Source organism: Phragmites australis, chromosome 17, assembly GCF_958298935.1.
Source record: "Phragmites australis chromosome 17, lpPhrAust1.1, whole genome shotgun sequence".
In the NCBI taxonomy this organism is placed as follows: Eukaryota; Viridiplantae; Streptophyta; class Magnoliopsida; order Poales; family Poaceae; genus Phragmites; species Phragmites australis.
Window position 1 is genome coordinate 18,897,766 of NC_084937.1, and position 12,029 is coordinate 18,909,794.

The 12,029-nt window shown below is 43.9% G+C and overlaps 1 protein-coding gene across 1 annotated transcript; it reads left to right on the forward strand.

The window, feature by feature from the left end:
* Positions 1-839: 839 nt before the first annotated feature.
* On the forward strand, positions 840-6,532 carry LOC133897684 (chromatin remodeling protein EBS-like). Its single transcript, XM_062338480.1, has 5 exons — positions 840-1,029; positions 1,119-1,461; positions 1,572-1,640; positions 2,862-3,000; positions 6,083-6,532. Exons 1-5 carry the CDS (start codon positions 957-959, stop codon positions 6,107-6,109), a joined length of 651 nt encoding a protein of 216 aa, XP_062194464.1. The 5' UTR covers positions 840-956; the 3' UTR covers positions 6,110-6,532.
* Positions 6,533-12,029: the final 5,497 nt, after the last annotated feature.

The following is a 12,029-nucleotide window of genomic DNA, read 5'->3' on the forward strand; positions in this document are numbered from 1 at the left end:
CATATATACGTTCACACATGAGACTTACATAAACAGTAGCTATAATAACTTAACTCTTAGAATCGCTCAAAATCTTAGCTCTTTAATATATATAATAGATTTCCACTATATAATATTCTTGCTCGTTCTCATATCCTCTTATCCTAACAATATCTCCTAACGACATATATAAAAATCTATACCCCTATTTTCCAAACAAGATCAACTTTATCGCCTCGCCTGAACTCACAGCAGAAATCCTATGAGATGACGTTGCAAGAAAACTACAGGTGAATCAACTCTCACAACATTCCCCATTCCTGTTCTTTGTAACTTATCTTTCTTCCAGTTATTTTTTAATGTCATGATATTTCTTTTGTTTAACGACACATATATTTCCCTCCTTTCAGGCTATCTAATCCTCGCACCAAATCTCCAAGAAAGATGCACTGCACACATCAACTATGGTCAACCTGTAAAATTCATGAGACCCAACTTTTGACCATCACAACCATGAACCACTAAGTCACTTATTTTCTAGGAAAAAAATGGCACAAAACAAACAATTTTGACCTACAAGGCGCATGACGTGAACATCGCAAATTAGTAACAACAATCACGACATATCTCCTAAATCTCTACATTACGACATATCACCAACTTACCTCTAAACGATATATGATAAGTTTGTAGTACCGTATCAACACTTGCTCCCTTGTATCAGCCAGCACTCATCGGTGCCGTCCAAAAACAGCAGACGCCGAATCGGCCCCGATCGGACGGCGGAGGGCGGCCATTCGCCACTTGCATTCAAACCCCCGTCACTCCTTTTCACCGCAGAATTACCAAAGTGCCCCCTCACTCCCCAGCCTCCTCCAGTCTCCACCGTCGGAACGGGAGCCGTGGCTGCTCCCCTCCCCTTCCCTTCGATCCCCACCTTGTCGCTAGGGTTTCCTCCCAATCCAACCCCCTCCGCCATGGCCAAGACGAAGCAGGGCAAGAGGGACGTTGAGTCCTACACCATCAAGGGCACCAACAGGATCGTCCGAGGTAAGCTCCCGGCCGTGTTCTTGATCGATGCCGTCGCAGGTTCGTGCCAAGATTTGATCTTTTGACGGGTTTGGTTGCTGTGGGCGAAGTGGGGGACTGCGTGCTGATGCGGTCGTCGGACACGGACAACGCGCCGTACGTGGCGCGGGTGGAGGCGATGGAGTCGGACGGGCGCGGGGGCGTGCGTGTGCGGGTGCGCTGGTACTACCGGCCGGAGGAGGCCAAGGGCGGCCGGCGGCCGTTCCACGGCGCCAAGGAGCTCTTCCTCTCCGATCACTTCGACACGCAGAGCGCGCACACCATCGATGGCAAGTGCATCGTCCATTCCTTCAAGAACTACACCAAGCTCGACAACGTCGGCCCCGAGGACTTCTACTGCCGATTTGATTACAAGGCCGCCACCGGTTCATTTACCCCTGACCGTGTTGCCGTGTATGTGCCCCTCCTTTTCTTTTATCTCGAGTCATTGATCATCGATTTGCATTGTGTGTGTTGTAATGCAATGTGGGATTGCTTGTCTGATGTGTGTTTTGTGTGTGAAGGTATTGCAAGTGCGAGATGCCGTACAACCCAGATGACCTCATGGTGCAGTGTGAGGGATGCAAAGACTGGTAAATCCCTGTGAAAAATGTCACATTTCCCCCCATGAATGCATGTCTCGGAACGGAGTTTGCGTGGTCGTTATATGAGCTGCCTTTCATTCAGTATGTTACATTGAGCTGTTTTCTAGCCCTATGTCTAATTCATCGTGCAGAATGAAATAGTTTATATAGTTTTCAGTTTCCTTTTAACTGTGGGGCAAAGTATAAATCGTTTGGAACATCTAGTTTTTTCAATTGTTTGTTCCCTTTCAAAGATATATAGTATACACAGATGTCAATTGCATGGTCTTCTGAAGATATTTCTAGTTCAAAGAACATTTTTAAGCACATATCAATGTATCATCATGGAATAGACTGGTTTTATCTGAAATGTAGCATTTTCCGTATCATATCTTTTACAATTTGGCTTTCTGTTTGAGAAGCAGCTGTCCTAACTGTATTGACCTTACTGTGGTGCTATTCCCTTTGGAATACTTCGGAAACTATTATTGGATTGGACCTAGAACTGAAGTTCCATGCAGTGTTTTAGGATTTGCATGTGCTAACCTTTTCATTTCTTTAGAAAAAAAGTATGATGATGTTTGATCTGTACGATATGATTAGTTTAAGAACTTCTATACACCATGCCTATCTGCTATCTCTAGTTTTGAAATAGGTCTCATGCTCCTGGCACAATCAAAAGAATCATTATTTTTGGAGAATATGAAATATTTTTTCATTGCAGTATCTTTCCCTTTATATGTAGCAAGAAGCTCCGAACCTACAGAGTATGAAGTAAGGCAACATACTGCTACATGATAAATGTATGGCACTATGGCATATAATGCTACATAAAGACACAAAGTAAACTTCAGTGTATTTGTTGCTACAGGATGCCATGCTGTCTTAATTATGATGTTTCTCTTTGACTTTCTTCTGAAAGGATGCCTTGAGACTTATTCATGTATGCATAAGAGTGTTTGTTGCAATTAATTTTGCATTGCAACCTCATCTTATTTCACCAACCATCAGATTCTCTAGTAATTTAATTCCTATTACATCCTAGTGCCACACCGCCACGAGTAGGATATGAACATAAAGCCTCATCTTTATAATTCATTCGAAGCATTTAACATTTCAATAATGTATCGCTATTATGTAGATGCTTATTGTCTTTTCAGTGTCTGCATCATATCTGTTATTGTTCTTTATTTGCATTTTTACTAATTATCCACTTTCTAACTCGTCTAGGTTCCATCCTTCCTGTATGGGAATGACCATTGAGCAGGCAAAAAAGATAGATCATTACATGTGCTCCGATTGTGTTAAAGAAAATGGTGGAAAGAGACCTTCAAATTCATACTCAGTTTCACCAAACTCTGATTCAAAGGTCTGCCTTTTCTCTTTATCACTTGACTGGATAGATTGTTTGTGATATCTTCTATCTGCAAATAAAACCTTCCTAATTTCATATCATTTTTAGGCTATGCCTTTTAATGGATCTTATTTTTTAAGAAACTGGTGGTTTATACCTTTATTCCTAAATAATTGTATCGCTAGTGGCTCAGTGCTTAGAGTTAGTGTTGACTAAATGATGCTTGTTGTTGGCAAAATTTGCTGCCATGAACTCTTTGAAGCTGCGTGTGCATGCGGTGTGTTGCATTTTAATGTGTCTTGTGTTAAGGGTAAAATAGTCATTGCACTGATAGTCTAGGGTTTGGTAGTCTAATGTCACATGTATTACATATACCCCTATTGGGGCTGCTCAATACAATCTGACATTCATACACGCCTCTCTTTCTAACTGGTATCAGAGCTTAGGTTGGTTCCTAGCTACTCTCGATCATATTCCGCTGCGTTGCCCCTGGGAGGAGAGAACTCCAATCCTAGGGGCGGCAACTTGAAGCCCCAAACCCAACTAGTCTAGCTATAGTTCGTCAGAAGCAACAGCAAGTCGTTGGTCATCACCGTCTTTGTCAAGCAATAGAAACACCTTTGTCCTAGCCGTCGTTAGGCCGCCGACGTCATGTTCATGCTCGTGCTCCACTAGATCTGGCTCACCGAGCTATCTCCAGGCCGATGGTGCTTAGATCTGGCATTGTCTGGCATTCTCTGTGCGCCACCCTTGCCAACGGGTGTCAGCATCCCTACATCACGTCTCCAGCAGCCACGAACCTCCAAGCGCCAGATCTGGCGTTGCTCGTTGCCACCAGGACTTTTCTTTCGCGGATTTGTCTAGATCTGTGCAGAGGAGTGGAGGGGGGGGGGGGGGGAGTCGTCATTGCTGTGGGGAAGTGTGCCAATGCAGCTGCCCAGAGCTCCTCTTTGGTGCTGCTCTACTCCGACCTTGCTTCCACCGACCCCGGAACTCCCTCCACCACGCTGCCACGGGCGCATCTTCTAGTGCCCTGGCGTGGACGTGAGCAGCGAGCCTCTATGCCACGGTTGTCGCTCATGTAGCACCTCACTTTGCTGACTCGGCTGCTCCGGTTGAGCCACTGTCGCCACGCTGTCCTACTCTGAGGCCCCCACCACTACATGCGATTTCAGCTTCGGGCTATCGTCAATCTATTACAGCTCGTCCCCAACTCCAGCACCTCTAGCTCTAGGCAGCCTCTGCGTGTCACCATGCTCAAGTGGACGCCGAGGAAACCCTTGCTACTGGTCTGCTTGCTCTTTGGGCCAATGGGTTGATGCCATAGTTATTATGGCATCGCCATATTGACAATATATCGTGGTGGTGAGAAATAGTAGCTCGCCATGGTGACGCCACAGCTCGTATGGCGTCCGCCATAGCAGTGTGGCGTTGTCGTGGTGCCTTTGTGGTGAGAAGAAGCCCTATGGCCCCTACCACATGTAAATGGGTGATTTCATTGTCGATGGCCTTCACCGACTCGATCTTCCACTGTCCACCGGTCCATTCTGCCACCTCCTGCTCTATTTCTCCAGTTGCATCCTCCCTGAGGACGGAGCTCCGATCCATAACTTTAGAAGTGGGAGAGGGAGGGAGGAGAAGCAAGCTCGACGATGGTATTGGTGCGATCAAGATCTGTGGAAGAGGAAGAGGGATGGATGGAGGAGAAAAAGGCATCGATCTACATCTGGTGTCTTCACTGGAGTGGTGGCTGGCCAGCTGCAGGCTGCTTGGTGATGCTGTTAAGGCATGGAGGGGGGGGGGGGGGGGGGAGTGTGCAGATTGGCTGTTGGGCTTCTAAAATTTATTGGGTTGATCTGTGTAGTGGCCTATATCACCTCTCTTTTCCTTTTATTTTCTGATATATATGTGATATATATGCTGGTAGCCTGGGCCAACCATCCTCCCTTCTCCTTTCCTCTTTTCTCCTTATTCTTTATTCTTTTTTTTTTCATCCTCCTTGCTGTTGTTTTGGTGTTTCTTTAGCTCGTATGGCGTTGCCACACCGCACGCCATAAGTGATATAAAGGTGTGAAGGTGATGGGTCGCCATGCCTCGCCACACCGCCATAATAACCTTGGTTGATGCTAACTGCTGCTATTGGGTACTTCATTTTGGCCCACACAACATGGGCTGAGCTGACAATGATTTGCCTTGCTGTGATGACAAGATGGAGACCCGGAGTTCGGATGTTTATCTAGTTTAATGTTTTACCCATTTCAAATGCAATTTTTTTGCATCTGCCTTGCATTTGAGGGGGTGTTAAGGGTAAAATAGTCATTGTACTAGTAGTCTAGGGTTTGGTGGTCTCATGTCTCACATGTATTACATATACCCCTATTTGGGCTGCTCAATACAATCTGACATTCATACTCCTAACATCTTGCACTGAGCAAAATTAGCTCATGATTATCTGATGCAACATCCATTTTCTTGATTCTGTATGGTGTTTTTGGCTTGTTTCAAAGCTGCACTAGTGCAAAAACAAAAAATTATCCCAGCATTCTCAAGAAAAATATGTATGTTTCATACTTTCATCAACAGAGCACTAGTTACATTGTTGCCTAGCATCCTACGTATGCCGTTCTTGTTCATTAATCTTTGATTGACAAAGAAAGTTGTAAACCTTGAGTTCCAAGCTTCTCTTCAGATATCTGAAGACCCTTTTGTTGATCGACGGTCAGTATTTTTTTTTGGGTCGAAGTACCTCCTAGTACCTTTTGAGCACCACCGTAAAAAGTCTCATAGAGAGATATGAAGCCCTGCTGTTTGAATCGCAATGAAACTACAGCTAATCTATGACATGCTGGATAACATTACCTATGATTACATATGACACATCTGACACATCAGTGACCAAATCTTGTTTTCTGTAGACCACCTGGCCAATTAATACAGGGTTTAACTTCCACTAGCATTTTTCCATGCATATGAATGTAATAACATCATACTAGCTTCTTTCAACAGACGTATTTGCATATGAATTTAATAAAATTGTAAGCTTCTTTCAAGAGACCCATTTCCTTATAAGCTTTTTATCCTGTCTCGTCAACTGCAGCTTGAGTCAAAAAGGCGGAAGAGATAACTGCTGTAACAGGAATCATCCCTGGTGAGGAAATGGGTCTCTTCATTGCTGGTGCAGATTTAAGATGTGAGATGTACACTGCAAGAGGAGCCAGGCCATTTGTAGGATAAAATTGTGTTTTGACTTATCATTCTGCTGTATCTTGGGGATTTCTCCTGCAGTTTAGACATTAGCATGAGTAGATTAATTCTCTGCCACTGTCCGCAATGATCAACAACTTGAGGCGGGGGACAAAGTCGAGAAATCTAGAATGTTGCTGACTTTCTCGTGTAACCCTTGTGTGGAGTATCAGTGAGTGTGTGTGTGTGTTAACATATTCCCCTGCAGGAAATGTTCCCCGTGTGAATGATGATGAATTGATCATAGCTTGACTGTTGTTTCATAAATTAATTGGATGTAGTTTATGAGCTGGTTATCAATTAATACTTATTTTGCTCACTGCAATTGCCCATTCAGTTTTCAGCCCTTTTTCTGTATCTAAGAAATGCAATTGGGTTTGATCTTCAATTTTTTATGTTTGTAGAAAATTATGTCATGGGAAGATTATGCTGGATTTTCTTAAGAATTCTAGAGGAGCATTGCACAGCAGCTTTGTATAATTGTGCAGTCGGAGCCGTTTAGCTCCCTGTACTTGCATATTACTTTCATAGCTTCAGAGCTTCCAAACATGCATCTGTTGACACGGATTTTGGCTTGGCCATAAATATATGCTATATTTAGTTAAATAATAAATAAAATAACACAAATGGCTAAACTTCATATCAATAGGAATTAAATGGACGGTGCAAAATAATCATGCCTTAAAAAAAGGAAGATTAATATAATATATTATATTTCGCAAAATATGTGTATGCCTAAAGTATTATGGTTGCATTGAAATAAGAAATAAAATTATTCATGGTTTTCAAAGCGTGCATTTATAGACAGCGTCTACATGCAAATACAGCTTACACAGAAGACGACGCGGCCCAATGATACCGATGACTTGCTGCTTAGCCCGACTTGCTGCTTAGCCCGTGTATCCCCCCCCCCCCCAAATGGGAGCCTAAACCCCGGTGAAAATTGGATTTTTTATTTTTATTTTTATTTTTATTTTTTAATTAAAAAATTAAATAAATAAATTCCTCGTCGCAATAATTGCAAATGTAGGTGCCCTCAGTCGAGAGGACGGTTAGGAAGCCTTACCACCCCTTGAGAGGGCGGGTGGCCTAATCGCTCCCTGAAAGAGCGGCAAGGGCCTTAACCGCCCTCTCAGGGGGCAGGTAGGGGCTTCCCGCCTGCGCGCTCCCCTTACCGCCCCTGAGAGGGCGGTTAGGCCCTTTACTGCCCTCTTAGGGGGCGGTAAGGAGGCAGCCCCGCGCGCCCCTCCCATTCTTCCCCTCTTTATAAAAGGGTGAAAAATAAGTTTAAATCCTCATTTTAATCTGAAAAAAGATAAAACTCTGAAGAAGAGAGCAGAAGAGAGGAGAGGAGAGGAGAGGAGAGGAAGAGAGCGCGGCGAAGCCCTGCTGCATTTGATCCGCGGATTTGAATAGCACTTTCCGCTAATTTCTTTTATACTTTTATTATTGTTAATAAGTAAAGTAGCACTGTATGACATAGGGTTTAGACATGTATGACATAGGGTTTAGAAAATGCTGTATTTAGTAGAATATTGTCAATATTAATTACGACATGGTAGGATAGCAATTAAATACATTGTAGTATTTGTAGTATGATAGTTTCGAATATGTAGATTGTACAGAGTAATAATTGTAGGGTATTATTGTGTGACATAGGGTTTAGCACTGTATGACCTAGGGTTTAGCGGTATGACCTAGCGTTTAGGGTTTAGAAAATGCTGTATGTAGTAGAATATTATCAATATTAATTACGATATGCTAAGATATTCATCAAATACATGGTAGTATTTTTTCTATGATAGTTTTGAATGTGTAGACTGTACAGAGTAATAATTGTAGGTTAGTTTGGTTATGGTAGCACTGTATGACATAGCCACATAGGGTTTAGCGGTATGACCTAGGGTTTAAGGTTTAGAAAATGCTAGTATATTGTCAATATTAATTCCGACATGGTAGGATAGCTATTAAATACATAGTAGTATTTTTAGTTAGTAGTTTCGAATATGTAGATTGTATAGAGTAATAATTGTAGGTTAGTTTGGTTAGGGGTATTATTGAAGAACCTATTGTTAGGCATGAATCGGCGTCGGTAATTTTTTTAGTTCCGATACTCAGAAATATAGTTTGCTGGTCTTAACATTGGTTATATTTGCGGATGTTTCCAGGGATGTCAGATAAATTAATTTTTCAGATATATTATGGTGAGGGTGAAATTAGGTATGGTCTTAACGGTGTAGATCTGTCTGTGTTTCGTCATGTCATGAAGGGTCTTAGTAAAGCCAATGAGAGGACCATTGCGGGTGTGTGCAAGTGGCTGATGTGGTTTTTTCAACTGGATCCGCAGCAACATGATCTTAAGCTGAAAGCTATCCTCAGCCGTGCTAGTCAGGAATACTTTGGCGAGCTTGTCCCGATCGAAGCCACATCTACTTGGAGGCAGTATATAGATATATCATGTGAACATAGGCTGCCTCTGATTTTGTTAGCTGAGACGTACCAGAAAGATCAAACAGAGGTAAACTCTGCGGAAGCAGTAGCGGGACCAAGTGAGGCAGTGGAAGATGAATCAGACCCGGTAAATGTCGGGACTAGAGTAGATGTTGGGGATATTCCTGAGATGCAACCGATGGGTGTAGCCGATGAGGGGGGAGCACATTCCTAGCATAATTGAAGAGATGGAGTTGGAGGATCAAGAGCTGGAGGAAGCCGTTGCCGATGAGGATTCATCTGACGAGGAGGGTAATGCTCCAGTGACTGTAGAGTGGAGGGATTATGAATTTTCAAAGCTGGTGGTTAGTGAGGCTGATCGGACACCGTGGGAGTACCATGAGAACGAGGTGTCTTAGGGTGCTATGTACCCTACAAAGGAGGCTGTTATTGATGCAGTTAAATTCTGATCGTTGTCTCTTCGGAGGCAGTTCAAGGTTGTTAAATCTACTAAAAGGGAGTATGATGTGAAGTGTTTGATGCCTCAATGTCCTTGGCGGGTGCACGCATTAAGGGGGAAATGGATAGACTACTGGCAGTGCTCAATAGTTAGGGAACATAATTGTCATATTGAGGAAATAGAGTTCGCCCACCGGAACTTGTCATCTGCTTTTATTACTAATGTTATGTATGGGAAGATTGTGGACAACCTGAAGTATGAGCCACGATCAATAATCCGTACTATTGAGCAAAGGTTCCAGTATATAATAAACTATGCGAAGGCATGAAGGGCGAAACAGAAGGCTATTGAGATGAGGTTCGGAATATATGAAGATTCATATCACAATCTACCTCGTCAATTAGCCACAATATATGGAAGGAACCCAGGCACTTACTATGATATCAAGCATTACCCCTTGACTGATGTGGAGTACAGCGGGAAACAAGTATTGCAGCGTGCTTTCTTTGTATTTGCTGCAACCATCAAAGCATTTCGGTACTGTCGACCCATCATTTGCCCGGACGGGACATTCCTGACTGGGAAGTACAAAGGACAGATATTATCTGCAATTGGGGTCGACGGTAACAATCAAGTCCTGTCAGTGGGGTTTGCCTTCGTGGAGAGTGAGAACGGGGACAACTGATATTGGTTCCTTGAGCGGGTGAAGCATGCTATTGTTCTGGACCGGCCAGATATGTGTCTGATTCATGATAGACATGTAGAGTTATTGCAGGCTTTGCTGGATGTGCAATATGGGAGTGTTCGACGGGCTGTTGCAGCAAAGTGGCCCAACTTGAAGAGCAGGTGGTGCATGTGCCATATGGGTGTGAATTTCTACAGACAGTTTAAAAACAAGAGTTGATGAAGCTTTTCAAAAAATTGTGCAGTCAAAACCAGCAACGGAAGTTCAATGCCCTATGGGTAAGACTGGACGAACTAACTCTGAAACAGACAGCTGAGGTTGCAGCCACAGGTGATGAACCGATAGCTTTTAGATCTCTCGCAATAGATACTCCTTAGATAGTAAGGAGGTCAGGGTCAGCTATTATGAGCTTTTCACAGTGGTTACGTAATGAGCCAAATGAAAAATGGGCTTTGCTGTACAACAGTGGTGGGGCAAGGTATGTAATAATGACAACAAATCTTGCTGAGGTTTATAACTGGGTCATGCGAGGAATGAGGTCCCTCCCACTCGTTGGAATTGTAGAAGGTATTTTGCATGAGACTTGTATATACTTTATTGATCGGTACGCAGTTGCTTCCAAGGTAATGGAAGATAATCGTATGCTTTATGGACGGATGCTATGTGAGTATATGGAGAAGGCTACAAAGAAGGCACACATGCATTGCGCTAATCAAGAGGGGACTGCGGAGCACAGGTTCTGTGTCCTGTGCCGGGATAAGGGTCGTAGGGGTGGAAGACGTGAGCGACATGTGCAAGAGTGCATGCTTAGGAGTGGGACATGCATTTGTACGTGCCAGAAGCCATAATTACTTCACAAACCTTGTACACACGTCATAGCTGCGTGTGCGGAGCACAATATGCTTCCCAGGCAATATGTTTCAAAGTATTTCATGAAGGATCAGATACTGAACAGCTGGAATCATGAGCTGTATGGTTACGACATTGTTGATACTTTTACAAGTAATCCAGACCCTTCACGAATCTATGTGCCTGATTTGGAAAAGATGAAAAACGCACCGGGTCGTCGACAAACTCGCCAGATTCGCAACAATATGGATGAATCCGAGGCGGGTCTAAGGGTCAAGCAATGCAGCCAGTGCAATGAAATAGGTCACACGTACAAGTATTGTCCTAAAAATGCACCTGTTGTGTAGGTGAGTATTGCAGCGCGTTCTAGTGTGATTGTATGTAGCGTACCTTGCTGTTATACTTGTACTTCGCTTTGTAGCATTTTAACCTTACATTTGTAAGTACATGTCGCAATATATTCATGTTACATATAGTTGCAATGTAAATTTCCATTCAATATATATTGTTCTTGTCTACATGTTGCAATATATTAATGTACTTGTGGTTTAAATGCAGATATGGCACACCCTACGACCCCCGAGCTTCTCGACCCTGCAATGGACAAGAGGCACCGCAGCTTCTTGTCCACCGTGCACCAGACGGAGTTAGGAGTATTCCGACCACGTGGCCCTGGAGAGCTACTTACGGTCGACGATCGGTGGAAGCACAGGTAAGTCGATACTTTTATACGTATGTGCCGATTCATTTATGTATTGTATCCCCCAGTTTATTTATGTTCGCAATGGTGCAGGTTGGCAGCAGCGGGACTCCTACCACTTTGTCGTTTGGTGGAGGCCCGATCGATGGACAACCTTGAGGCAACGGCGCGTCGTTTCTATTTGGACCGCTCGCTGATAGCAGCCCTGGTTGACTGATGGAGGCCTGAGACACATGCTTTCCACCTCCCCTACGACGAGATGACTCCGACCTTGCAGGACGTAGCCTACCTCTTAGGCTTACCTTGCGCGGGAGCTGCGGTTGGAGTCATTGACATGGATGCTGACTGGATGAACGTCATGCATCAACGCTTTGGCCCGGTTGAGCGGACAGACAACGCACCCCCTACGTGCCTGAGTTCTTGTCCGATCCACGAGGGCCCACGAAGAAGTGGATCCTACAATTCCAGGTACCGTATAATGCAACTTCTCATTTTACGTTTCTAGTATATAGTTCTGTTCCTTATTATCACTTGTCATACTTGCAGCCAGCGTACATGCACCCACAGGCCAACGTGTACTCGGTGTCCAGGCATTTGGAGGCCTATCTGCTTTGGCTGTTTGGCTGGGTTATGTTCACTAGCGGCTAAGGCCACCTGGTGGCGAGGACCATTGTTCC

Excerpts from the sequence above, each read along its gene's own strand:
- LOC133897684 (XM_062338480.1), top strand. The coding sequence starts at position 957 with ATGGCCAAGACGAAGCAGGGCAAGAGGGACGTTGAGTCCTACACCATC. Across the intron at positions 1,030-1,118 it reads CACCAACAGGATCGTCCGAG|TGGGGGACTGCGTGCTGATG; the intron begins GTAAGCTCCCGG and ends CTGTGGGCGAAG. Across the intron at positions 1,641-2,861 it reads TGTGAGGGATGCAAAGACTG|GTTCCATCCTTCCTGTATGG; the intron begins GTAAATCCCTGT and ends TAACTCGTCTAG.